At 45.0% G+C, this 26,915-nt stretch overlaps 1 protein-coding gene across 2 annotated transcripts in view; it reads right to left on the minus strand.

Moving 5' to 3' along the window:
- The window catches only part of GGT7 (gamma-glutamyltransferase 7), a 41,518-nt gene extending 22,854 nt beyond the window's left edge, over positions 1 to 18,664 (minus strand). For both annotated transcript variants that reach the window (XM_056844337.1, XM_056844336.1), the window contains exons 1-4: positions 18,474 to 18,664; positions 7,268 to 7,494; positions 5,037 to 5,188; positions 85 to 202 (exon numbers count right to left, since the gene is read on the minus strand). In XM_056844337.1, the coding sequence (XP_056700315.1) occupies positions 85 to 202; positions 5,037 to 5,188; positions 7,268 to 7,494; positions 18,474 to 18,597 (621 nt within the window). In that variant the 5' untranslated portion in view covers positions 18,598 to 18,664. The remainder of the gene's footprint in view (positions 1 to 84; positions 203 to 5,036; positions 5,189 to 7,267; positions 7,495 to 18,473) is intronic.
- Positions 18,665 to 26,915: the final 8,251 nt, after the last annotated feature.

A 26,915-nucleotide genomic window follows, 5' to 3' on the forward strand; every position in this document is an offset into this window, starting at 1 on the left:
ACCAAAACAGGTACATTTTGGAAGATTAATCAAGATTTTTACAAACTACTACCCTGCCCCCAAGGAGTAAAGGCTCTCACACACCTTTGTTTCCCAAGCCTTCCTAAGGCCCTCTTCTTGGATGCTGAAGGGGGCTGTCTCTCGGAAATCAATCACCCGGCTCTCGTTCTTCCTGATGTCATGAACTAGCATTACTCCTCCACTGCAACAACAGAGTCATACAAGAGTGAAACACATATTGAGAATGTCTTTCCAGTTATGGGATGACTTCCTGTGTTGTGCTCCATGTACTTACAGCATCCTTAAGCTATCCAAAAAAGTGCCGACTTTTATTGTTACTATGTTTTATTGCTTTTAGTGTGTTTTAACAGTGTTATTGCATTTCACTGGCTATTTATTAATTTTTATTGTATTTTATTGTGTCATAAACCTCCTTGGGAACGTTTGAGTTGAAAGAATAATCTACAAATAAACTATCCATGAACTGGTTCTTGTAGGTTATCCGGGCTGTGTAACCGTGGTCTTGGAATTTTCTTTCCTGACGTTTCGCCAGCAACTGTGGCAGGCATCTTCAGAGTAGTAACACTGAAGGACAGTGTCAACTGTCCTTCAGTGTTACTACTCTGAAGATGCCTGCCACAGTTGCTGGCGAAACGTCAGGAAAGAAAATTCCAAGACCACGGTTACACAGCCCGGATAACCTACAAGAACCAATGAACTCTGACCGTGAAAGCCTTCGACAATATCCATGAACTGTTTAGGCTTCAGTTCCCAGTCTCCATACCTGCTCCCCACACCTCCAGGTGTTTCTATAAGACCACACATCGTGAGAGGAAATTCCAATTCATTTTCATGATTTGAAGAGGATGAATGTACCTAGCAATGAGCAAGATTGCTCGTCCTTTTTTTATGGACTAGGAGTGCCAGTTTATCACTCTCACAGTTCAGTGGCTAGTGTGGTTTCCCCACAGGGACAAGGATATGTGGCTTCCCTCTTGCTTCTGCAGCACAGCGACAACAGGGCTTCCACATGACAGGTTTCCTTGCCCCAGTCTCCTGGCAGCAAATAAAGGAAGGCTAATAACCCCTGAAGGACTGTCTGCTTCCTTATGAACCTACCTGATCACTATGGCCATATTTGAAGCCCCTGCTTCTAGTGCCTTCTGAGATTAGATGGGTGGCAATCCAGAAGAGGGCCTTCTCAGCTGTGGCACCAAAACTCTGGAACTCTCTCCCCAGGTCAATTCGCCCACCCCCTTCTGTTGCCATCTTTTGCCAGTAGGTGAAGCCTTTTTTGTATCTCTTGGCATTCCCTCGGTGATCCCTTCTTCCTCCATAATGTTTTAACTGTTGTATTTATTTTTAAGGTCTAGTTTTAAATTGTTTTAATGATGTGTTTCTGGGTTGGTTTTAATTGCTTTTAAGGTGAGGTTTTAATTTGTATGTTTTAATCTGCTAGCTACTTTGGTGGCCTTATGAGGACAGAAAGGCGGGGTAAAGGTCTGGTTTTAAAAAATGACCTGTGTGGAAATGGCCCAGGCTAGGACTGACTCAGCATCAGTCCATTTGGAAGAAGTAATCCACCACATTTTTATTTGGGAGATAGTTGTGCCCCTCCGTCTCCCCCAGTTCTACACCACTGGTGGTTGTGATCAGTAGTTTGGTCTTGACAAAACCAGGTATGGCTCTACCATAGCATTTTAATCAAAGAACTTAGCCCTTCTGAATATCCTGCCAAGTTTTGATATCCTTCTGAATATCCTGGCTCCCCTCTTTCTAGCAGTAGGTATGTGTGACACCACTAGCTGTATAACAAAGGCATAAATCAGTTTCAGTAAAGAAGCTACATACCTACAGCTCCATGCCCATTATCCAAACAAAATGTGAACAGGCTTGTGTTGTTGTTCTGTTGACTGCCAGGAGTGAGCCAAGCCTATTGTGCCCTCGTCATTGTGCCACTCCCAATTTGGGTGACTGAATATCTATTCCTGAATGTGTGACTCACTCATACAATATACCTCCTACACCAGGGTAAAGTGAGGCTAGTTTCTGGAAGGTCCACATTGAAAACACCCACCCCCACCCAAATGGGGGCAGCCAGAATTCTTTCATATTTGTACCATTTTTAGACGACCAGAGTTCCATACAGGACTTAGTATGAACAGGAAAGAAGCTTAATATGTACTTCTCTACTTAAGCTGTAGGTGTTCACTTGATACTTTAATCCCCAATTAAAATTGACCAAATTGGTGCATTAAATCGGCTGGTACTTAAATGCAGTCTCAGTTAGCCTTATCCTTTATGGGATATATTTTTTTTTGGTATTTTTGTTTTTAATCCTGAACATGAATTTTTATTAAGCAGCTTTGGAACCAAACTAGGGCTTCCAATTTCAACAAAAAGTTTTCTGAAATCCCATCTGATGGACCATTATCGAGTAACACTGTTTACGTAACACACCCTGGAACTTCCTGGTCTGCTCACCATCTAAAACTTCAAATTGCTCTTGCATAATGCCTTTTTAAAACAAACACCATGATAGAGGAAGGGAGGTAACAGCTCTGGGCAATGACCCAGGTTTATAGACAGCAAAGGTTGGTGAAACGGGCAGCTATGTTTGGCCTTAATGGGTGTAGAAACTGTGCAGTTTACATTTCTTTAATGCCAAGGGCAAGCAAATTATGTCACATTACAGGACCAATGTTCACTTTTTAGAGAAGGTACATATCAGTTCTTCCTAGAGTCCAGGTAATAGCTGGAGATCTCCCGCTGTTACAACTGATCTCCAGCCGATAGAGATCAGTTCACCTGGAGAAAATGACTGATTTGGCAATTGGACTCTATGGCATTGAAGTCCCTCCCCAAACCTCGCCCTCCTCAGGCTCGGCCCCCAAAATCTCCCACTGGTGGCGAAGAGGGACCGGGCAACTCTAGTTCTTCCCCAGTTTTATTTATTTAACTTCTTATGGGGCAAAGGCAGCAAAGTTCAAAATATTTAGTTTGGGGCTGTTTAAAATTATGATACCACCAGGTACACTGGTGACAGGTCATTTGCCAAACTGGAACCAGAACTTCTCCAGTAGGGATGGCCACCAAGTAGACATGGAAGAATGTCAGAAGTTTGGATAACACCCAACTGGACTTAAGGCACATTCAGATTACCCTGATTCTGGCATCTGAGTGTGTCCTTCCAACATTTCCAGTCCCTGTAGTCCAACATGTGGAATATTTCGACACATCTACAACCAGACCACCTGCATACCCTTCAACATTTCCCAGACAAAAGCAGGGACGTTCTTATAATGCCCCTATTCTCATACTAAGATCATTTCACAACTCCCACTCCTTCCCTTTATGCTGTAGTCATTCCTTTGCAACAGCTTCCCTTCCATTAAATTAAGAGCCAAAATATTGATGATAGTTTTGGATAGATATGGTAGAAAAACATAATCATCTCACAATACTTCATCAACTATTTAGTATACGGTAGATCTCAGCAGCTGCAGTGTGAGACATGGTATTCACGTATGGGCCTTTGCCTGGATGTGTGCAAGTCAGAGACAAAGAGCTAGCTCCCACTCAAGGACCATGCAACGATTGCAGATCCTCCTGGCTTTCCATTTCCCACCAGATCGCCACTGATGGAAAGGAGGGAGTGATTTTACCCCCTTCTCCCTGCCAACTTCAGCCTTCCAACCCACATGGCTATTACTCCATGAAGGTTCTACAACGCTGAGAATAAACTTTCCTATGGTTGGCCCCTCTCTGGCAGTCTTCAAGCAGCGGCTGGACGAACACTTGTCAGGGATGCTCTAGGCTGATCCTGCATTGAGCTGGGGGTTGGACTAGATGACCTGACTGGCCCCTTCCAACACTATCATTCTATGGAAATGACTCCTGGGCAGAGGGGAACATCAGGGCCAGCCTGTCTGTTAAGCAGTCTTAGGCAATCTTCTAGGGCACTAGCCATGGAGGGGTGCCAACCAGCCATGGTGTGCCCCCCCCAGCCTGCCCACAGCATCCGGTCTGCCGTGACAAGTGGCAGTACAGGAGGTATTCCCACGACCCAGTGTGCGGCCACGGGGAGACTACTCTTTCCCTGCTCCCAGTCCTTCTCCTCCTTCCCTTGCTGCGTCACATGGTTGCTGTGCTGGAGGTCTATTGGCAATGGCTTCCTGTCTGGTCTACTGTGTGTTTTGGAGAAGTCAGGTGGGGGGTGAGGCAGTTGGACTCAGGTGATGCCACTGTGTGCCACTGTGGTGGTGATGGGGGCTGAGCAGGGCCTTTCGGGGGGGGGGGGGGCAGAAGGGCCTTTCGGCCCGGGTCTCACTTTCACAGAGGGCCTCAAATTTAGACTTTTGATGTCATCTATAAATGGAAGTGGTTTGGGCCTCTCTCAACTTCTGAGAGGCTCTGGGGCTGAGGAGGGGGAGCAGTGCCTCACCTCACTCTGGGGCGTGCAAGGGGTAAGGAGGAGAGTGCCCTCTTCCCACAGCATGGGAGAGGGCTTGGGCCACCAAGTTGACTAGGGTGACTAAAATCATTGGGCTGGCCTTGGGAAACATTGGGAAGATCAGTGACAGTCCAGGACTTCTTTGTCAGGTGTACTCTGGGGATTAATGTAGGGTTGCCAACCTCCAGGTAGTAGCTGGAGATCTCCTGCTATTACAACTGGTCTCCAGCCGATAGAGATCAGTTCACCTGGAGAAAATGGCCGCTTTGGCAACTTGATACTATGTCACTGAAGTCTCTCCCTTCCCCAAACACCGCCCTTTTCAGGGTCCACCCCAAAAACCTCCCACTGGTAGCAAAGAGGAACCTGGCAATCCTACTAAAACAAGTCTTTATGTATCTATCAGTTTGCTTTATATATCGTCGGCCTTTCTTGCTGAGACTCAAGGCAGATTACTGGGCTAAAACCGTTTCTCCACCAGTGAAGAGAATCCATTTGGACAACAAAATACAGCTCTAACGAGGCTTCCCGGTGTGACAAAGCTGGCAAATTATAAGCAGAGAAGATTATGGAGGACACCTACCCGCCAATGCCGGCCGTGTGGGGGTTAATAATTCCTGAGCATAAGGCAGAGGTGATGGCCGCATCCACCGAGGAGCCTTGCTTGTTCAATACTTCGATCCCCAGTGCAGTGCAGCGGGCAGCATCGGTGACTACGGCACCCTGATGGAATATCTACAACAAGCCATATGCTGAGAATACATTTTCCAGGTGCTCGAACAGTAACATGATTTTTTTTAACCACCCACCTAGTTGATCAGCGGTGGTCCCAAGTTCCTTGCGAATTGAAGCCAGGTGAGGATCAAGGGCACGAATCAGATATTCCTATGACCGCTCTGGTGGTGGAGAGTGCCCTCAAGTCGCAGGTGACTTATGGCGACCCTTCATGGGGCCAGCAAGCCCAGTGTCCTTCTTCCTTCCATCTCTGAGCCATTAGTTGAATTTAGAAAGTGTCCCCTCCCCCTAATTTTTAAAAGTTGTTCCAATCTGGGCCTTTCCTTGCTTTAGCACACACCTTTTCCTGACCCTAAATGGTCCAGCATGGGGCATTCTTTGGCCTGTTGGGGAAACTCATGAGTATACTTGGACCCAACCTGTGCACATTGTAATGGGTGAATCGGCTTAGTTTAAATGCATTCCTTTTTTTGAGAGAGAAAAGCCTCTTAGGATAGGGAGGACTGTTGGAATAGAAAAGTTAACAAGGGTGCTTAATTTCTTTCCCTATTCACCTTTTCTCCACTCCAACCCATTCCCAAGCTGCTCTTTCCACGGTGGAGTTCAAAATGCATGCTTGTGAGTACAAATGTGTTTTGTAATCCCACAGAGCGGGAAGGTAATGGCTTGGGGTGGGGGAGAGTTGGAGCAGAGAAATGACAAGCGTGAAACGGAGTAAAGTATCCACTGACCCATTTCTCCACTCCAAATCGCCCTCTCCAGAAACAGCTTTTCTCTAAAAAACAGGCCACTGGGATTGTATTACCTGCATTTGAGTAGAATGTTTACTTAGGCCCTTTGGTGTTTTCACAGGTGACATGTTCATTTAATCTCTCTCACACACTTCTGAACATTGTTAATGAGATACAGAAAGAGAAAGAAGGCCATTTTAAATGGAATGCACATTCTGATCGATGTGGAAACACCCTGGGTTCCTTGGAGGAAGGATAGGATAAAAACTACAAATAAAATACAGCTCTTGGAGCTTCATGTGAAAATATCTTCAGGATGTGCTTTCATGAGCTACACGCCTGAGTTATGCTCACAGAGGTGCATAACAGAGGCAGGCGGTGAGGCTTCATTGTGCAAACAACATTCAAAGGAACCCAAATCCAAGAAGAGTTTCAAAGTACTTCAAATTGTCCATAAAAACAAAAAGTGAAAAAAAAAATCTTATGTGTGAATGGTAACTGTTCTATTCAAGATAGTTTCAGGAAGGTGGCCATGTTATCTGCAAGTAGAAGAACTACGTTCGATTCTGATCAGGGGACTAGAGCAACTGCCCTATGAGGAGTGGTTAAAATGCTTAGGGCTGTTTAGCTTGGAAAGGCGGCAGTGGAGACAGGATAGAGGTCTATAAAATTATGCGTGGTATGGAGAGAGTGGACAGGGAGACTCTTTTCTCCCTCATAATACTAGAACGAGAGACCATCTGCTGAAGCTGGAGGGTGACAGATCCACACAACGCATAGTTAAATTTTGGAACTCCCTGCCCCAGGTTGTGGTGATGGCTGTCAACTTGGAAGGCTTTAAGAGGGGAGTGGACATGTTCATGGAGGAGAGGGCTATTCATGGCTAATAGTCAAAATGGATACTAGTCATGATGCATACTTAATCTCTCCAGGATCAGAGGAGCATGCCTATTTATATTAGGTGCTTTGGAACACAGACAGGACAATGCTGCTGTAGTGTTCTTGTTTATGGGCTTCCTAGAGGCACCTGGTTGGCCACTATGAACAGACTGCTAGACTTGATGGACCTTGGTCTGATCCAGCATGGCCTTTCTTATATTCGTATGTCTAGTAGTACCTTAGAGACTGAAAAGATTTGGGGGATATGGCTTTCGAGAGTCGAAGCTCCCTTAGTCAGATACAAGCAGGATGAAGGCAGCTTTGACTCTTCAGAACTTGCATCCTAGAAATCTTGTTGGTATTTAAAGTGCTGCTGGGCTTGTATCTAGCTCTTCTCTTATTCATGTGAAAGCCAGTACAATGTTCCCCTCCTGATGGGGAAGAAAAACAGTCAAAGATCTCTTCTTACCTGGGGGTCACCAAAATAGATCTGCATAATTAAGGCCACCGTGACTCCTGTAGCAAACGTTAGGCAGGCGGTGATGATCACAGTCAGACCGTCCTGGCGACAGCTGCAGTCCCCAGAGAATGGGTCCTTGGTAGTCTCCCGGAGTGGTGAGACGTCCTGACTGCCCATTTCCGAGGAAGATGAAGGCAGACGCTGAAGACGAGCTGATTTTAAGAAGGAGTCTGGATCTTCATTGGGGGGTGGAGTGGGAAGAGAGAGGCAAATAGGAGTGAGATGCTGAACAGACACAGGCTCTGTTTTTTCTTTTTCCAAAGCATATGCAGACACACCTGTCACACCTGCACCTGTTCCAGAGACTGCTGCCTTCCTTCTTAGCTTGTGCTTTCAGATTTTCTGGCTCAGTCGCAGCTATTATGGGGTCATCTTACACAGACTTCCCATTAACTCTTGGCAGTCTTAAGGAAGTGCTATAGTGACATGGGGCAGAGGATCTGTGGCTCAGAGGTACAGCATTTGCTTCGCTTGGCATGAGGAAGGAACCAGATTCAATCCCTAGCATCTCCAGGTACAAGGTAGTAGGTCATGCGAAAGGCCTCTGTCTGAGACCCTGGAGAAGACCTGCCACTCGGAATAGACAATACCGGCCTTGATGGATCAATGATCTGACTCAGTAGAAGGCAGCTACGTGTGCTCATGTGGAGCATCACTGGTCCTCTTGCACCTGCTGCTCATGCTTTTCACTTGCACCCTGACCCTGCCTGCCATGTGTTCTTATGACCCTGGGAATGCACCCTGTTACGAAGAAAAACAGCAGCTGCAGGGATGCGAAGTAAAATTTCAGTACAGAGAGGCAAGATGCTTAATACGGTTTAAAGAACTAGCCTTTGGTTGCATCCACACTTTGGTGGATATTGTACAGTCAGGATGCTACAGTGACCATTTGGAACCGAATTTTCCTAGGTGGACTAGCCAGTCCAGTTGTGAATTATGGCTCTGGCATGATAGCCAGAGAGGGGCCAACACAGCCTCGAACAGAGACACGGTTATATTGAAAAAAGAAGCGCTGTTTGAAGACTATTTGATGAGCTTACTTTTTTTTCATCTCACAGTAAAAGCAGCAATGTTATCAAAGTCAAGAGTTCACTCGTTTATTATGTTTTTTTAAGAGGCAAATGGTCTATCTTTCAAATGGCCCCATATCATTCTTTACAACAGTAACTCCACATGCAGAACCAAAAATATGATGCTCCTATGCTGCATGGTTGGTGCCAAAACCAGTGAAAGATGAAGCCCTGCGTGCATCCTCAGGATGATTTAGCAGACAGGCTGGTGATCACAAATTCCATGCAGCCACCGGTGTCCTGTTTGGAGAGGATTTAGTAATCCTACATGTGAACTAGTTAAGCAAAAATAATTGAAAAGGAAAGGGCTCCCTCTACCCGTACAGGAGGGGCACATGCTGAACCCCCCGTCACTCTTTAGGAACATTGGTTATAATGCACGTTGGTTATATTGACATGCTTTGCACAGTGTATATGCTTCAATATCATTTTAAGATTCTAAGTGCAATCTACACATGTGAATCTTTAAATTAATAAGAGTAGTCATGTATGGCACCGATGCTCAGTTCAGTCTGAGTCACCAGTCTATTATGTAGTACTATCTCACCCTTCCTCCAAGGAGCTCAGGGCAGCATACATGTTCCTTCCCAACTAATTTTATCCTCACAACAACCCTGTGCGGTAGGTTTGTCTGAGAGTGGCTGGCCCAAGATCATCCAGCAACCTTCATGGCAGAGTGGGGATTTGTTAGGAGGAATGCTGCCCTTCACAGTGTGTGAATTGTGACTGTATTATGCATCTGTATACCTGATTCCTTCAGTCTGAATGTTTCCCAGCAGTTTCAGAAGCACCCATGAAAAATTCACCTAGCATTGCTTCCAGATTAACTCTATTGCACTGAAATGGTCTGGAGACAAAGACTGACTTCTAGTTGTTAAGCCTCCAGTCTGAACCTGCTTAGTTCTGGCACTGCATGCTTTCACACTGCACACAATTAACAGGCAGAATTCATTGCTTGTAGAGCTTAGGTTCTTCTTAGAAGCAAGAGACTAATTTATGAAAGATGCCTCTATCAATATCAGCCATAGCAGCTAAAAATATAAGCTTCATCTTTAGGCACAGCCTGCCTTTATTTATCAGGGTAATTTTATACCTTGGCTTTGTTCTCCACGGAGCACTCACCATGCTGAGAACCAACGAAAAGGGGTGGCTATATTCCATTACATCTTCCTGGGGTCACTGTCATGGGTGGGTATTGAATGGATTGCTTTGGACTAATCCAGCAGTTCCTAAATTCTTAGACCAGGAAACTCACTGAGTACACTCCCTCTCTAAACCGGTTGTGCAGTTGCTCTGTCCATGTAAACATGGATCAGTGATGGCAGAACAACACAATGCATGAACTGCATCTGATCTCTTTAACACCCATGTATGTAATCACAATTCCATTCTTTCACTCTCAATTCATTTCCTTTAAAACTTCCCAAACATGAATTAAAGAACAAAAAAGGTCATATTTAAACATCCCTGTGAAGACAATAATAATAATTAAAAAAACCTGACAATTGACCTAACTCCTGGTTGCACCAGAGCCAGTGGTCCCACTGCTATATTTATAGGGGGCAGGAAGGAAGTGAAATGAATGTTGCACACAAATGCATTCTAATGTAATGATTTCTTCAAAACTGGAAAGAGCCATGTGTTCTGACAGTTTTCTCTGCAGCACTTGCTTGATAACCACTGAAACTAAGAACACATGCAGCCAAAGTTAAGGAAACATGCTCACTTAAACTGTATTTTGCCCTAAGGGTTCACACTCTACAGCCCTTTAAATAAATGTGTTACACTTTAAGGATAGTTTCACATTGTGATGCATATCATCATATACCAAATATGTGTCACAAACAACAATGCTCTTTTTAAAGCAATACTTGTTCAGATGTAGGTAGATTTACAAAAAATAATAATAAAAAAACGCAAGACATTTACACTGGAAATCTAAATGTATTTTAAAATATATTTTTAATGTTACCCATAATTAACCAACAGTCTCAAGCTGATTTCAAGAAATCAGTGTAAATTAAATGCTAGTGTTTCTCAAGCACGTTCCAAGCTTTTTCAAAAGGTGGTGGGATTTTGGAGGATCAAAACTTCACCCTACTCCTTTCTCTACTTTCCATTACAACATTATTTTGCTTTGTCCATGTCATCACTAGGCTAAAAATTCTCATGACCCTAATATTCAATTCAGGAATAACTGGTCGTTGGTTTACTAAAGTCTTCATGTGTGTATCACTCCAAGCCAGAGATGTGCATAAGGACCTAACTACACATTTCCCTGGGTCCTCTCTGGGTTCATGTGATCCAATATGTATTGTGAATTCTATGTGCCTGATTTAGATCAAGACCACAGAATGCGAGGAGAGGGAGCTTAAGCCTTCCTCCATGCCATTTTCCAACCCGAAATGCCTCCAGTGGTTCTGTTTGCACCACTGAGGAAATCTAGGTGTACCTCATCAGAACACGTGGTGCCCCCAACGGGGCAAAAAGCAAACCCAAAGGTGTTTCAGATCAGGCAAAGAGCACGGGGTGAGGGGAGGAGGAGGCTGAAGCCACCTCTCCATGCACACTCTGATAGCTACACAAATCAGTCATACATAAACCTGAGATTAAATATGGAACTCAGAACACATGTTTGACTGTGTGGATCCAAGGAGAACATGTAGCTAGGCTGTAAAAGGCACTTCTGCCAAACAGAGTCAGTGCTGATGACTTGCTTGGGGAGCAAGGAGACTGATTTATTATTATTATTAACAACAACAACAACAACATTAATCATCATCCTGATAATAGCTTGGATCCAGACAAGCATTTCCGCAGCCCAAGGACTTTCACCCACAGAACGTGATTCCGCTGCCACTCCCCTGGCAGCAGCCCCCAAAGGGGGGGGGGAAGAAAACCATGCTCCATGAGCAGAAGTCCTTGTGCCTGCAGAAATGCTAGTCTTCTGGATACAATTCCATGCTTCCTCTATCAGCAGGTAATCATTGCAGTAAAAGCAATGGGGGTTCGGACTCAGTACTGGAATCTCTAGAAAACTGTGAATGATTTTCTGAACTCCACACTGGAAAGTGGGCCACCCAGGAAGAATATCAAAATAGCAGAAACTCGAAAGAGAGCAAGCAGGTTCTTTCCTGGCGCTTCGCCACTGTGTATCTTGAATACCATCCCACATTCCCCATCAGTACAGCACAGGGAACTGTGGACTCCACCTTTTGTGATAACTTTCAGTGCTAGTAATGGGAGCAATGCAACCCTCTGTTTTTCTACAGACAGCCCTCACTCCTTTGTTCCTTTGCTTCTTTCAAATTTGTTCTGAAGCACAAGGTGTTACAGCACAAGTGAACCCCACAAAAGTTGGTTTAACCTATTTCTGCTTACCCAAGGATGTGACTAAAATATTAATCTTTCTGTACATTAAGAAAACATTTCATTCATCATGGAAGTTTATCTTTGTGCAAGGCCAGGTCTTATAGCTATTCAGTGGCTGCATCCATGCACTACTGAATATTTCACTATAACATTCATTCAGCTGGATTTTCCTGCATAGTCAAGACAATCCAGGAAACGAACAATTGCTTGTAGAGCAATGATGTTGCACTATCCAATTATGTGTCGATGTAGCCATGGTCTACTAGGGTTGCCAGCTACCTGGAGAAAAGGGAGTCCTGTCCCTTTAATAGTGGCTTAATGGTATATCATTTACCAGGTGATGAAAACCTTCCTTTGCCCATTTCCACACATGAAGCTTGTTAAACGGACAGGACACTTCTCCAGAACTGTTGGTAACCCTAGTCTCTACACATGTGATTTCTTTTGTGGAAAAAGAAACACTCCTCGCATCTCATCACTGCAACCCTAATTCAAATGTCTTCCTCTACTACAGTTTTTTTTTTTAAATAGTAGACATGGGAAGAACCACAGTCGATTTCCAGCATCTTGTCTAATTGTGTTAGCAGAGTATTTCCAGATGTCCACTTTCTTCAGCAACTGAAGTGCATTTGCAGGTAACTGGGATAGTGAGTCATTTGCATGCTAGATATCACCTCTGTTGATCCCTGTGCTGATTTCTGGTTGTCTAGGGCTGAAATCACATGTGTGTTTTCAAGCACATTTAGTCTTCCTCTGCCACTGTTCACACACACTACCACCACACACAAGTTATGCTTCCCCCTCCCCAGATGTCTCCAACTAATGAGAAGACATGATCCACTGATGAACACTGCAAGTTGCCTTATACTGAGTCAGACCATTGGTCAATCAAGATCAGCATTATCTACTCTAAATGGCAGCAGCTCTCTAGGGTCTCAGGTAGAGGTCTTTCACATTACCTACTGCCTGATCCTTATGATTGGAGATGCCAGGGATTCAACCTGGGACCTTCAACACTGAAGGCAGATTCTTTCCCATTGAGCTACAGTTCTGTCCAATCCAAGTCTACCTCGATATAGGCTCATATTTCCCTGTAAATAGATGGGGCTCCAATCCTATCATGACTTGTTTGGTCATTGCTTGACAGTATGTACCTTTCTGCACTACCTACCCACTTACTCCATTGCTGCTTCACCACCACCTTGATGCCAGTGAAGCTGACCGGTTGGACACATACGACACATTTGAAGCTGCCTTATACTGAATCACACCATTGGTTCATCAAGGTCAAGCATTGTTCATTTGGACTGGCAGAGCGGCTCTCCAGCATCTCAGGTTTCACATCACCTACAACACAATCCTTTTAAGTGGAGATACGGGAGACCGAGCCTTCAGCATGCCAAGCAAATGCTCTACCACTCAGCCATGGTATCTTCCTTGCTGTGAAGAAGAAAATTCAGAAGAAAGCCTCATCAATTTCACCTGGGCTAGTGAAACTGCCATCTCTGTGGGAAAACCCTAGCATTTTCACCAGCACTGAGGTTTTTGTCCCCTCCAAAATGGAACATATATACCTGGTGCACACAGTAATGTCACACACACACGCAAAATGAGGATTTCCCTTGATCTTGTCCGTGTCACTGTGATTGGGGTGGGGGGAACAGAAAGAAATCGCCAGGTGACAGATGCCCAGGGTCATGGAAAAACAGGAGGGGCTGAGTAAGGGACTCTGCTTCTCTATTAATAGAGATACTTGTATACAAGGAGGCAAGGTTAAAATGTGGAAGTCATTCCCAAATATGGATAAGTCTCTGGCAAAAATGGAGGGAAAACTAACCTTAGTGTGCTTCAGATACGAAGCACTTCAAGGTTGACAAAAAATGCTGAAAGGCTGAAATTCAATTAATAATCCACTTGCTTCACCTATCAATTGAAAGACATCCTTAAAACTGCATATCTGTCTTTCAGAGACCTGCCAACTATGGGAGAGGGTGCTGTATGTGGTTATGAATGAAATCAGTACAAACTGTACAAGAAGAATCAACACTGGCAGGAGGGGCAAGGAGAAGCAATTATGACACAAAGCCTTTTCTCATAAGGACTAGCTTCACGTACCCACCCAAGACATGATAACAGATACATCAAGTACTTTCTGTTTTGAGGCTATCATTGTTAGGGAAGTTATGATCTGAAAGCCCCTTTGGAAAAGTAATGGGGAGAATGAAAATGAAGATTCGATCTTGAAAGAGAAACAAAAAGCTTGGATTGGTTATGGGGTTGTCTGATTACTGAGATAAGGCATATGCTATGCTTTGCTCATTTGAAATGTACTATGCAAAGTATTATTACAATGAATAAACATTATAAAAATGGCAAACATAGTTTTATTAAAAATCCACACAGCTAGAACAGAAATACTCAGTATTTGCAGCTGTTATAATTTTCACACCAAATGTTTTTGAAGGCTGGGAGAACCAAATATACAACCATAGACAGAGAGGTTGGTAAAGATACTGAGATCTCAGCAAGATGCTCCATAGCTTTTCGAGCTGACAGGCAATCAAACAAATTTCAAATAGAAAATTCTTCAGTATTCAAACCGACTGATTCATAAGCACATGAGAACAGACATGGCTAAAGTACTGAATGGAAACATGAGGCTATGAAATGATATGTTTATTTCTTTCAGCTTTCAAAGGCTTGGAAGGGTAATAAAATATTAAACACATGCACACTTGTTGCAATTAAACCTTGGGATGATCTGGACAAATGAAGGGGAGCACATGAAACAGCCTTACATCAAGCCAGATAATTGGTCTATCAGAGTTAATATGGCCTAGTGAGTGGAAGAAGCCCTCCAGGATCTTGGAGATAAGTTTTTCACATCACCTACTAGGACCTTAGGCAGATCATGAGAGGGAGGACACCTTGGCCACCCTCTGGGCGTGACGTATGGGTCACTAGGGGTGTGGGGGAGGAGATAGTTCGGAATTTCCTGCATTGTGTAGGGGGCTGGACTAGATGACCCTGGTGGTACCTTCCGATTCTATGATTCTACTACCTTTTAACTGGCTCCTTTTAACTGGAGATGCCAAGGATTGAACCAGGGACCTTCTGTATGCCAAATGGATCTGTACTACTGAACCACACCTCTACAAAAATAGATGGCTGTGGGAGATGAGACAAGCACTTCCTTTACAAATCATTACACAGCGGGTAGAGAACTTTTACTTTTTTGTCAGCCCTGAACTTATTCCTTATCAGCTTCGTTGGGTGGTTCCATTCTAATATTACAAGAGAGGGAGCAAAAAAAAGGAACTTTTACTTTTTTGTCAGCCCTGAACTTATTCCTTATCAGCTTCGTTGGGTGGTTCCATTCTAATATTACAAGAGGGAGCAAAAAAAAAGTCACATTCTGCTTCAATCTTGCCTGACACACAAAAGCAAAACGGAAGCTCTACCCTCTGCATGTAATCCCTGAGAGCCAGCGTGGCACAGCAGTTAAGAGTGTTGGGACTACAACTGGGCAAACCCAGGTTCAAATCCCCATTTGCCATGAAACTTACTGGGTGACCTTGGGCCAGTCATTTTCTCTCAACTTAACCTACTTCCCCGGGTTGTTGTCAGGATAACTTGGGGAGGGGCTGTGGCTCAGTGGCAGATCATCTGCTTGGCATGCAGAAGGTCCCAGGTTCAATCCCCGGCATCTCCAGTTAAAGGGACCAGGGCCAGTGATGGCAAACCTTTTAGAGACCGAGTGCCCAAACTGCAACCCAAAACCCACTTATTTATCGCAATGTGCCAACACAGCTAGAAGTCCACATGGGGCTAGGGGTTGCCAGGTGCCTCTTTGCCACCTGCGGGAGGTTTGGGGGGCGGAGCCTGAGGATGGTGGGGTTTGGGTAGGGACTTCAATGCCATAGAGTCCAATTGCCAAAGCGGCCATTTTCTCCAGGTTAACTGAAATAGCAGATCTTCTGCTACTACCTGGAGGTTGGGGGAGAAAATAGACACCACTGTACTAGTATCAAGAGATTAGAAAATCAGTACAGGAGCGAAGAATACTTATAAGTGCAAAAAACTATTTATATGCTACCGTGTCTAATATAATACGCACTTCATAAATACACAAAAAGAACCATTCATACAGTTGTATCACACATACACAAAACCATCTCTAGGATGGTGGTGAATAGAAACAGTTCAATTCAGAGGTGCAGTCTCTCTCAAAATATGCATTACAAATGTGAAGGTTACCCTTCGTGGGAACTGATCTGTATCCAGCACTTTGTAATTTATTATCAAGATGTGCAATATAAGAGAGAAATGCTTGAAGGACTGATGAAGAATTCAAATCACAAAGAATTTGAAATGGCCGTATCCTCCATGAAGTTATTCCTCCTGAATTAATATTTATTACATCTGCTTACTTACCTGCATGGGATGAATACAGAAGATTGCTGGGCATATTTTGAGAGAGACTGCACCTCTGAATTGAACTGTTTCTATTCACCACCATCCTAGAGATGGTTTTGTGTATGTGTGATACAACTGTATGAATGGTTCTTTTTGTGTATTTATGAAGTGTGTATTATATTAGACACGGTAGCATATAGTTTTTTGCACTTATAAGTATTCTTCGCTCCTGTACTGACTACCTGGAGGTTGGCAACCCTTCATGGGCGGCTGAGCAGGGGAAGGAAAGAAGCTGGAGCATAGCCCCCACCCCTTCAGTTTGGTTCTTTTTCCAACTGTTATCTTCATACGAATTAAAATACTGTTATGCGGGGGGGCTGATGGTGGGGACAGCCCTCTGCACGTGCTCAGAGGCACTTTCGGTTGCAGGAACGAGAAGAGTGGAAACCTGAGCTAAGCGAAGGGCTCGGCTCCAGCACAAACGCTAGACGGGCCCCCGTTCAGCCCTCACCGCCAACCCCCTGCGCTGCAGTCACCAACCAGCCCACCGCAGACGGCGGCCCAGGGATCCCATTCCCGGTCCAGCCCCGTCCCGGCTCCACCTCTTCCAGTCCTTGACAGAAGGCTCATCGTTGTCTTCACTTCCGGAGCGCGCAGCCGGTGACTGCGGAGAAGGCACTGGGAAGGAGCCCGGAAGGCACCGCTGGAACAAACTCAGGCAAACTCTGTGCTGGGGCGACGGCTCGCGTGCCCACAGAGAGGGCTCTGAGTGCCACCTCTGGCTCGCGTGCCATAGGTTCGCCACCACTGGACCAGGCAGTAGGTGATGTGAAAGACCTCTGCCTGAGACCCTGGAGAGCCGCTGCCGGTCTGAGTAGACATTACTGACTTGATGGACCAGGGGTCTGATTCAGTATAAGGCAGCTTCATGTATTTATGTGTGAACTATGTATGACACCCTGAGCTCCTTGAAGGAAAGAAGGGATTAAAATGCACCAAACACATCAATTGCAACAAGCCACAGAATTTGAAATTAGGAAGTGTGTTGGTCTGGACCACCCCTGCCTAGTTTCATCTGGTTCTTGTAGTATGCAGATCTAGAAAAAGCCTGGAAGTGTATTCTTTGGTATTATCTATTGTCAGTAAGGCAATAATAGATGTGGGGTAGATTTGCAACGGTTTTGTTTTTTTGCTCTCCTATACCCTATCTAACCATTTCCACTTGCTTTTCAAGCATTAGAGAACAAAAAGGATTCCACAGAAAGTCACCAGATTTTTTGGGTTGGAATTGACTAGGCTCAGTAATTTACTTGGCAGAACCTCAAAGATAGCATTTGGGGACATTTCACCTAGCTACCCCATGAGCAAAAAAAGAGAGGGGAAATCATATGATCCAGAGAGCTCCCTTGGTAGTTTTTGAAAGGAAGTGGGAGTTTGGAAGATGATGAGTCTTGGGACAGGCAAGCTTACTGGAAGAAGAAAAGTGTAGGCAGCAGGTGCATCTACAGCTGCAAACTTTGGAAGGACAGAAGCGGTAAAGTCACTTACTTTATTGCCCCAACAGAGGAAAGCAGCAAGAAGGAGATGAAAATGAAATGGGAGACGGAGGAGAATGCCAGGAACGAAAGAGAAGGGAAACGACAAGAGATGTGGCAGGAAGTGGCCGGAAGAGCACGATACATGCACCGAAAGATGCTCAGAGCACGCTCTCTTGGTATTGGGGGGGGGGAAGGGTCAAACAGGAAATAACGACTGCTGAAAATAGAGGTACTTCCCCCCTTTTAATATACAAATCCAATGCCTCTGTGGCTGACATAATGCCTTTTTTACTAAGCGATAGGGACCCCAAGGCTACATTGTCAGTGGCAAGATTCGTTTCAATCCTTATATCCCTCCAACACTAGATATATGCTGCTCAAGATCAACTGATCAAGGAGCTTCTAAGGGATGAAAGGAAAGGAAGGAAAGAAAATGGAGGTACAGCTTCTTGGGGTAGCCTGGCTGGGACACCAAAAGGAGAGCAGCCCCAGGGACGAGGCCGGGCAGCGGCCCCAAGGCCTGGGATGCGGGGAGGGCTGCATCACGGAAAGGGGGCTGGAGCCAAACGCCCGTGGGAAGGAGGGATGACGCAGGCGGGGACGGTGGGCGGGGAGCGTCCTGAGAGCGATGCACCGATGGCGAGAGGCAGGCGGGGAGGCGGGGTGCTCGGGTGGGCGGAGGGAAGAGAGGATGCATGGATGGAGTCGCGGCTGGCTGGTCGCATGGATGGATGGAGGCGGGCGGGCGTCCGCTCTCACCGCTGTCCTGCTCTCCCAGGAACGCATCTTCCTCCTTCCTGGAGCGCAGGCAGCTCTCGGCCGCGCTGGCGCCGCCCGCCGCCGCCTCCTCCTCGGGCAAGCGGGGGAAGCTGGTGATGCTCATGTAGTCCACGGGCGAGTAGGCGCCCAGGTTGCTCTGCTGGCTCGCCTCCTTCTCGGCGGCCCCCGCCGCCGCCATCCCGCTCGCGCCTCTCTGCCCAGGCGGGCTCCTGCTCCGGAAGTGACTGCCCAGGCGGGCTCCTGCTCCGGAAGTGACTGCGCAGCCCTGCCGGAAGAGGCGCTGCTCAGCACTGGCCCCCCGCCGGAGAGCTTGCGGCCTTTGGCCGGCAGGGGGCCAGTGGGCGGGGCTTGCGACCCTGGAGCCGCCCTCCTGATTCGCGGAGCCGCGCCCGGCTCGCGTAACCACGGGAACGGTTCTGCTTCCCACGTGTAAGGATGGGGGGGGGAGCGAGGCGGGATTTCCGACTGCCGGTGGAGGACCAGGGAGGAGCTCGCGGTGCGCTGATAGGGTTGCCAACCACCAGGGCCCACTCACCGGAAATAACAGCACGTGACCCAAACTTCTCTTTTATTTCACAAAATGGACATGCAGTGTTTACAAGGGAAACAAAGGCGCCTCGCGAGAACTAGCTAAAGGCACGATGCAAAAACAAAGGTACAAACCCAACAATGCAATGTGCACTGTGAGTCACACCCCTTTCTTGTGAGTAGATCTCATTACAGCATAGGGTTTTCCCAGTGGGTAGCCGTGTTAATCTGTCTGCAGGAGTAGAAAAGAGCAAGAGTCCAGTAGCACCTTAAAGACTAACAAGAATATTTTCTGGTAGGGTATGCGCTTTCGTGAGCCACAGCTCACTTCTTCAGATACCATCATACCCTACCAGAAACTATTTTTGTTAGTCTTTAAGGTGCTACTGGACTCTTGCCCTTTTCCACAGCATAGGGTTTTGTTTGTATTTAACCTCCAGGTGAAGTGCCTATGAAATCCCCTCCCCTCTTGTAAGATGCATGTGCAGATAAACACGCATCAGCACTCTGCACACTCTCTAAGTGCCTCAAAGCAGCACACAAACCCTCGCCCATACTAACTGCTTCTCCCTCCCTTCTGTTCCCTCCCGGAATGTCATTGGCAAGATAGCTAACTCTCTCTCTCTGCTCTTCCGTTCCTCTGTAACCCCCTGATAAAAGGGAACCTTTGGCTAGCACTAGCGCATGCGTACTAAATAATTCACAGTGGGTAGCCGTGTTAGTCTGCAGTAGTAGAAAAGGGCAAGAGTCCAGTAGCACCTTCAAGACTAACAGAAATATTTTCTGGCAGGGTAGGAGCTTTCGTGAGCCACAGCTCACTTCTTCAGAAAATATTTTTGTTAGTCTTTAAGGTGCTACTGGACTCTTGCCCTTTTCTACTACGTGTATTAAAGAATAACTTACATGTCAATTTCAATAGAACAATGAAACTCTATGTGGTAATGCTGGGATGGTTAGAATTGTATCTGTATTTGCAAACGTCGTTGCTGAAAAGTTTAAAAGTTCTTCCTGCCTGCATATGGGGGTTCACAATCCTTCGGCTTGACAGTCAGGGCATTGTGCACCCAGTTTTGTTTATTCTCAAAACCAATAAACAAACTGTGAATTTCACCGCATCTCAGCTCAGTTGTCTTGATTGGTAACTTAAGGTAAACTGAGGCACAACACAGGTACTAGCTGGAGATCTCCTGCTATTACAACTGATCTGCAGCCGACAGAGATCAGTTTGCCTGGAGAAAATGGCTGCTTTGGCAATTGGACTCTATGGCATTGAAGTGCCTCCCCAGACCCCGCCCTCCTCAGGCTCTGCACCAAAAATCTCCCGCCGGTTGCCAAGAGTTGGTTCACACGACAACAAATATAGCCGCTTTGGCAATTGGACTCTATGGCATTAAAGTCCCTCCCCTCCCCAAACCCTGCCCTCCTCAGGCTCCGCCTCCAAAATCTCCAGATGTTTCCCAGCCTGGAGCTGGCACCCCCAGATTCATGACACACCCGTGTGATAACAGCCTGAAGGTAGGGACATACAGAAAAGTTTAGTCAAGCAGGGTCACAGTATTAAATTACTAGAATCCAGGACCAAAAGGACTGTCTTTTTTATATTCCAGGACGTGTAACACTAAAGAAGTAGAAAATACATTCATTCTTAGTTATGGTATGTAATTAGCAATATATATGGTGTAACTTGGGTTTGTTTTCTATTATGTAACAAACTTTCAACACACTTAAAAATTATTCAGTATGTTGTAATATTTGTAGCATATTGTTGTCATTTTCTTTTCTTTGTTCAAATGTCTGGCTTGGCCCAGCCAAACAGCAAAGCAGCCTGATGCAATAGGTTAAATTTATGTACACTGGGTGTTCAGTTAAACCCAGCCAAACCAATAAAACATTATCTAAAGGTAACATCCCAGAACCATCCTGGCTCTTAAACACCATCCCAGTTAAAAGATTTTGCAATGATTCCAAGAAAAGGCCCTGAGGTTGGCTAGGCACTATGACCTTTGTATTGCCTACATTAGTAGTTTCCAAACTTTTAAAGTAGAACCCACTGTGAAACTTATTCTACCTTTGGGGGCCCACTACAAAAATACCTCTATGCTACTTTCCCCTTCACTATGAAACATAACAGCTGCACGTTGATTAAGAGTAAATCATTTATATTTTATTTTTAAGACTTAAGATTTATAAATGGTATATGGCAATATTGATCGACGGGCTGATTAAAATCTCATGGCCATTTTGCACTGTATGCAGAGGTAAAACCCAGCTAAGTGCACCTTCCTAATCAGTGTGTTGTCCAATGTGTACAAATATATAGATGCAAATCTCACTTTATATTTTTTGTACATGCTTAAACTATCAGGTGTACGCCTAAAAACATAATTTGTGATGTGGCTTCCACTGTCTGAGCAGAAGAAACAGGAGGGAGAGAGAGAGAGAGAGAGGCAATAAGAAATTTAAATTACTTTCCCCAAATTCCCCATTCTCAATGGCCTAGTTAAAAACTATCTATACAATGTACAGGTTACTGAATATGTATCCAAGAAACCATAAAGAAACACAAAACATGGTGAATTAGTCTACTGTAAACAATAATTAATATGTTCAGTACAATGCACATATTTCCTCACTGAAACAGCAGCTCTTTATCTAGTTCAGTGAAGTCTCATCCCATGTCAAGATAGTTTAGGAGTTGCCCGTTACTCATAACTTTGTCTTTGCAAATATGATATTTTCAAAGGGAAGAACTGCAGTGTCTCTGATGATTGTTTCCCCAATACACACCTTTGAAATGAGGATTAGATGACTCAGAACAGGAAAAGGTCAGCCACCTAGGTCAAATGGAAAGCAGAGGTCAGAGGAATTCTGTTTCTGCTTTATCCGTCAGATTGCACCTGTGAAACAGGTTATTGACAACAAAGTCCAGGCCAGAATAAAGGGCACTTCAGCTGCTGTAGTGTAAGCACTGCACTAAGTAAAAAAGAAAATTTCTATATGCCACACACTTAAATAACCTGTATAACCTGTATCCAGCCTCCCATTTCTAGCAGAGAATAGTGGCTAAACAACTCCAGAACTGACAAATATATTATATACAACGAACGAACGATAGATAGATATAGATATATAGTGACAGTGCAATAGGAACTGCCTAGAAATTCACAGATATTAATTACAACCTTAATCCCTTTATTAAAATCCCCTCCCCACAACAGTTCGTTTTACACATTTTGTGGAATCATAGGAAGTTGGGAGCCATTCTGATCAGACAGGCCATTCACCACAACAGAGAATGGTGGGGTACAAACAGCTGCCAATCTTACCCATTTTCAGGGTTCAAATATGTTGCTCAGCTGCAGCAGAGCACAATGGGAGAAGCGGTCCTGCAGATGTGTGGGTGGTAGGCCATGAAATGCTTTGTACATGATAACCAGTACTTTGAATCTGTAACCGGTGGAGTGATTGCAGAATAGGTGTCATCTCATACTCCGCCTAGCCCCTGATAATTATCACATTGCAGCATTCTCTACCAGCTGGAGTTTCTGAATTGTCTTCAAGGGCAGACCTGTCTAGAGTGAGATACAATAGTCTAGCCTCAATGTTACTATGGCTTTAAGGGAGCCATCCTCTGGGCTAAATGAAAATGGAGGAGAAGTAGTAAGCCAATGTCTGGAGACAATAAATGACTGAATGAGGGTAAATAAATGGAAAATTAATCCAGACAAGATCAATGTACGATGGGTAGGAAATCAGAGCATTCTGAGAACAAGAATCCCACCTGTTTTGGATAAGGTTACATTTCCAGGTCCCAGGTTCAATACTGGGTATCTCCAGTTAATGGGATCAGGTATTAGGTGACATGAAAGACCTTGATCTAAGACCCTGAGAAGATGCTACTAGTCAGAGTAGATAATGATGTCCTTGATAGACCAACTGCATTACTCGTTTTAGGGCAGTTTCATGGGGGCATGGTGGTTATACCTGAATCTGCTTTGTATTTTAATCTATTTGAAAGCTCCCTTGAAGATCCATTGGGTGGAAGGGCAACCTGTAAATAACCTGAATAGATAAGGCAGCATTTCCTTTCAAGCAACAGATTTGTTCCACCCCACTTGCTTGGATAAAGCCTGAAGCTCCCTTTTTCCCCTGTATATATTGGAGAGAACAATATTACATTAGTATCCTGTCCTCCAGCATCTCCCATGTTCAAACAGTGAGAAGTTTACAATGCCCTGTTCGCATACTAAGGGTCCCACGACAAGCCCCCCTCGCTTTACTGTATACTAAGGCATGCCATATTAATTTACTGTGCAGCAGCCCAAAGTCCATGAGGTTTTTGGTTAAAGAAACGCTAGAAGAACACAATTGTCCCACAATATGTTATCAACTATTCAAAATAGACATCGGCAGCTTCAGTGTGCTGCACGACACCTAGGTGTTCATATGCAAGTGTTTGCAATGGATATGAACTAGAGATGAGATGCATCCAGCTGCCAGAGACTTTAACTGCTACAAATCCTAGGGAAGAAGTTGCAAAAACATTTTACAAGGCATCCTTAAAATGGCAAAATGGGGCAAACAGGAAAAGTGATTTACCAGGTAATGGAAAATAGGGGCTGTCTCTGATAAACAGGGACAGTTGCATTCAACAGCACTATTCCGATTACTCTAGGATGTGATTCTAGGGGCTGGCACAGATTATCATCTTGGAGAGCAACAAGAGGAACCTCCTCCTTTGTGCCAAGATAGAACTAGCCCCCTATCCTGCACCCAGAGGGTTATCACTATGCTAATGTAACAGTGGCACATAGGGCTGCCAGGTCCTTCTTCGCCACCGGCGGGAGGTTTTTGGGGCAGAGCCTGAGGAGGGTGGGGTTTGGAGAGGGGAGGGACTTCAATGATATAGAGTCCAATTGCCAAAGCGGCCATTTTCTCCAGGTGAACTGATCTCTGTTGGCTGGAGATCAGTTGTGATAGCAGATCTCCAGCTACTACCTGGAGGTTGGCAACCCTAGTGGCACAGCACTGGGGCTAGGTTTGCAAAAGAAGGACATTTCTACTTCCACCTTTAAAAAAAATGTGGGGGAGGGAAGTCAGACACCAAAACGTTGTTCAGCAGTTTGCCTACTGAATATGTGATGTCAATTATCACTAGCTTTACTTTAAAGACAGTGTGGAGCTCATTGCCAAAGGTATGATCAGGAGTAAGACACAGCAATGCTATCTGTATTTTTAAAACCCTCCCTGGAGGCTGGCCTGCTCCAGAAGAAGCAGGGCACACCCTTAGAGCTATTTATAAAAACAGCAACCCAAGTTCTTGCCAGTAAGCGCCAAAACCAAAATCAGATCCCTTCCCAGACCAGGTATGCAAAGTTCTGTTTTGTAAAGTTATGTGATGGCAATGGGAAGGACAGGTTTTGCTGTGTTCTAAGCAAGAGTAGTATGAAGCTTGGGAAATCTGGCCTATTTGGGTATAAGCTAAGCAAAGCATTCTCATTGTACGTGAGCTGCATTTGAGATGAGGTGTATCTAGGGTTGCCAGGTCCCTCTTCGCCACTGGCAGGAGGTTTTTGGAGCGGAGCCTGAGGAGGGCAGGGTTTGGGGAGGGACTTCAATGCCATAGAGTCCAGTTGCCAAAGTGGCTATTTTCTCCAGGTGAACTGATCTCTATCGGCTAGAGATCAGTTGTAATAGCAGGAGATCTCCAGCTACTATCTGGAGGTTGGCAACCCTAGGCGTATCATTAATTGAAGAATATGTTCCCCCTCCCCCAAGTTGATTCCTGTATTATGTATTTGCTCATGGCCTTTGACTGGCAAATCTAATTTTTGGGGGGGGGGGCTATACTGTGATTGCTTTCTGAGTTACTGCTTTTTAAGAATTTTAAAGAAATCCATCTTCAAAGAAACCTATCTTCCCTTCCGCATGAGGTTTTAAAAGCACAAAATTATAAAGCCAGATGAAATCAGAAGATTTTCATTTTTTTAAAAAGCAAATATTTTCTCATCTTTTTTTTTAGCTGAAAATGTCTCTTAGCATGCCAATCTTAACTCTCTTGTCCAAAAGGCAGGGTTGAATTGACCCCAGGGTGGGGCAGGGTGACTGACAAAACTTGCTTTTCAGTCTTCTATAGCTGCATACATTCCTCAGATTTAACAAGGTGTTTTACATCCCCCTCCCACTTGTATATTTTTGGGGTAAGTTAAAGTGTATACTCTGAAGGTGTTGGAGTAATTTTTACCCCCAGCAGGGGAAACTGAAATTAGCAGGTAGGGTGAAACTTCCAAACTTTATATTACCATGCTTTCCTGACGTTTCGCCAGCAATTGTGGCAGGCATCTTCAGAGGATTAACACTGAAGGACAGTGTCTCTCAGTGTCAAGTGTGTAGGAAGAGTAACCCCTTTCTGACTATATATTACTCTTCCTACACACTTGACACTGAGAGTCACTGTCCTTCAGTGTTAATCCTCTGAAGATGCCTGCCACAGTTGCTGGCGAAACGTCAGGAAAGAAAATTCCAAGACCACGGTTACACAGCCCGGATAACCTACAAGAACCAACTTTTTTTCCCCTTGGCAGCTGGTAGAATGCTCATAAAAAGCCTTGGGGTTGCATTTTCTGTTATATGCTTTGAGGTCTCTGACTCAGACACTAGAACAGGATTCCCCAACGTGGTGCATGTGGGTGCCATTGTGCCCATTGACACCTTACCTGGTGCCCACCAAGTATTTTCAGAAAGTGGGCAGGGCTAGGTAGGCTTTTGCCAAACAAGGCTTCTGGATAGCCATTGGGGATTTGATTGAGTGTCCGGATTTTTTAAAATGTTGTTTTGGCAGCAGCTGCCATCACAGCAAAGTAAGGTTGCCAACCTCCAGGTACTAGCTGGAGATCTCCTGCTATTGCAACTGATCTCCAGATGATAGAGATCAGTTCCCCTGGAGAAAATGGCCACTTTGAACACTGGACTCTATGGCATGGAAGTCCCTCCCCTCCCCAAACCCCGCCCCTCCTCAGGCTCCACCTCAAAAACCTCCCGCCATTGGGGAAGAGGGACCTGGCAACCCTACAGCAAAGGATTTTCACTATGTGACTGATGGTGAGCTGCAGCAGCCATTTGGTGACTGGCTCCACCTCCTGGTAGGGTTGCCAGGTTCAACATTGTTCCCTCTTCACCATTGGTGGGAGGTTTTGGGGGCGCAGCCTGAGGAGGGCAGGGGAGGGACTTCAATGCCATAGAGTCCAATTGCCAAAGCCACCATTTTCTCCAGGTGAACTGATCTCTATCGGCTGGAGCTCAGTTGTAACAGCAGGAAATCTCCAGCTTCTACGTGGAGGTTTAGATTACCATAATTAACAATAAACCTGTGCTTAAACAGTATCGACTATCAAAAAATATGTAAGCAGGAGGGCTCATTCAATAACATCAACAACTTCCAGTATATTCAGTTTTATATTTTTCTTAAACAGAATAAATCACAACAAATATTCTGTTGCCTAACTATCTAACTTAACTATATGGCAACATCAAAATTGATACAGCTCAAAGTTGATACACACGTTACAAAAACGTTATAAGATAATAGAAACGAGTTCTGCATGCAAGTGCAGCAAAAATGAATGTCCCGGTCTGGAGAAAACAATTCAATGCGAATCAGCAGTTGCCCATATGGTCAGGAAGGAAACCTCCTGGGCTGGAGATGGCAAGGACATGTGGTCGATCCCAGTTTACATGTCTCAAACTTTCTTCAGCTTGCCAGTTAACATAAATTTTTCCTTAGGAATAAGACTGCTCTTCCACGCTCTGAGTCAATTTAACTAAGCCGCTCTGTATAGTCACGCATTGTGCTGCTTGTCTGGCTGCTGTTCTGTGCGTTGTAAAATTAAACAT

The sequence above is a fragment of the Euleptes europaea genome, chromosome 2 (genome assembly GCF_029931775.1).
Source record: "Euleptes europaea isolate rEulEur1 chromosome 2, rEulEur1.hap1, whole genome shotgun sequence".
NCBI classification, from domain to species: Eukaryota; Metazoa; Chordata; class Lepidosauria; order Squamata; family Sphaerodactylidae; genus Euleptes; species Euleptes europaea.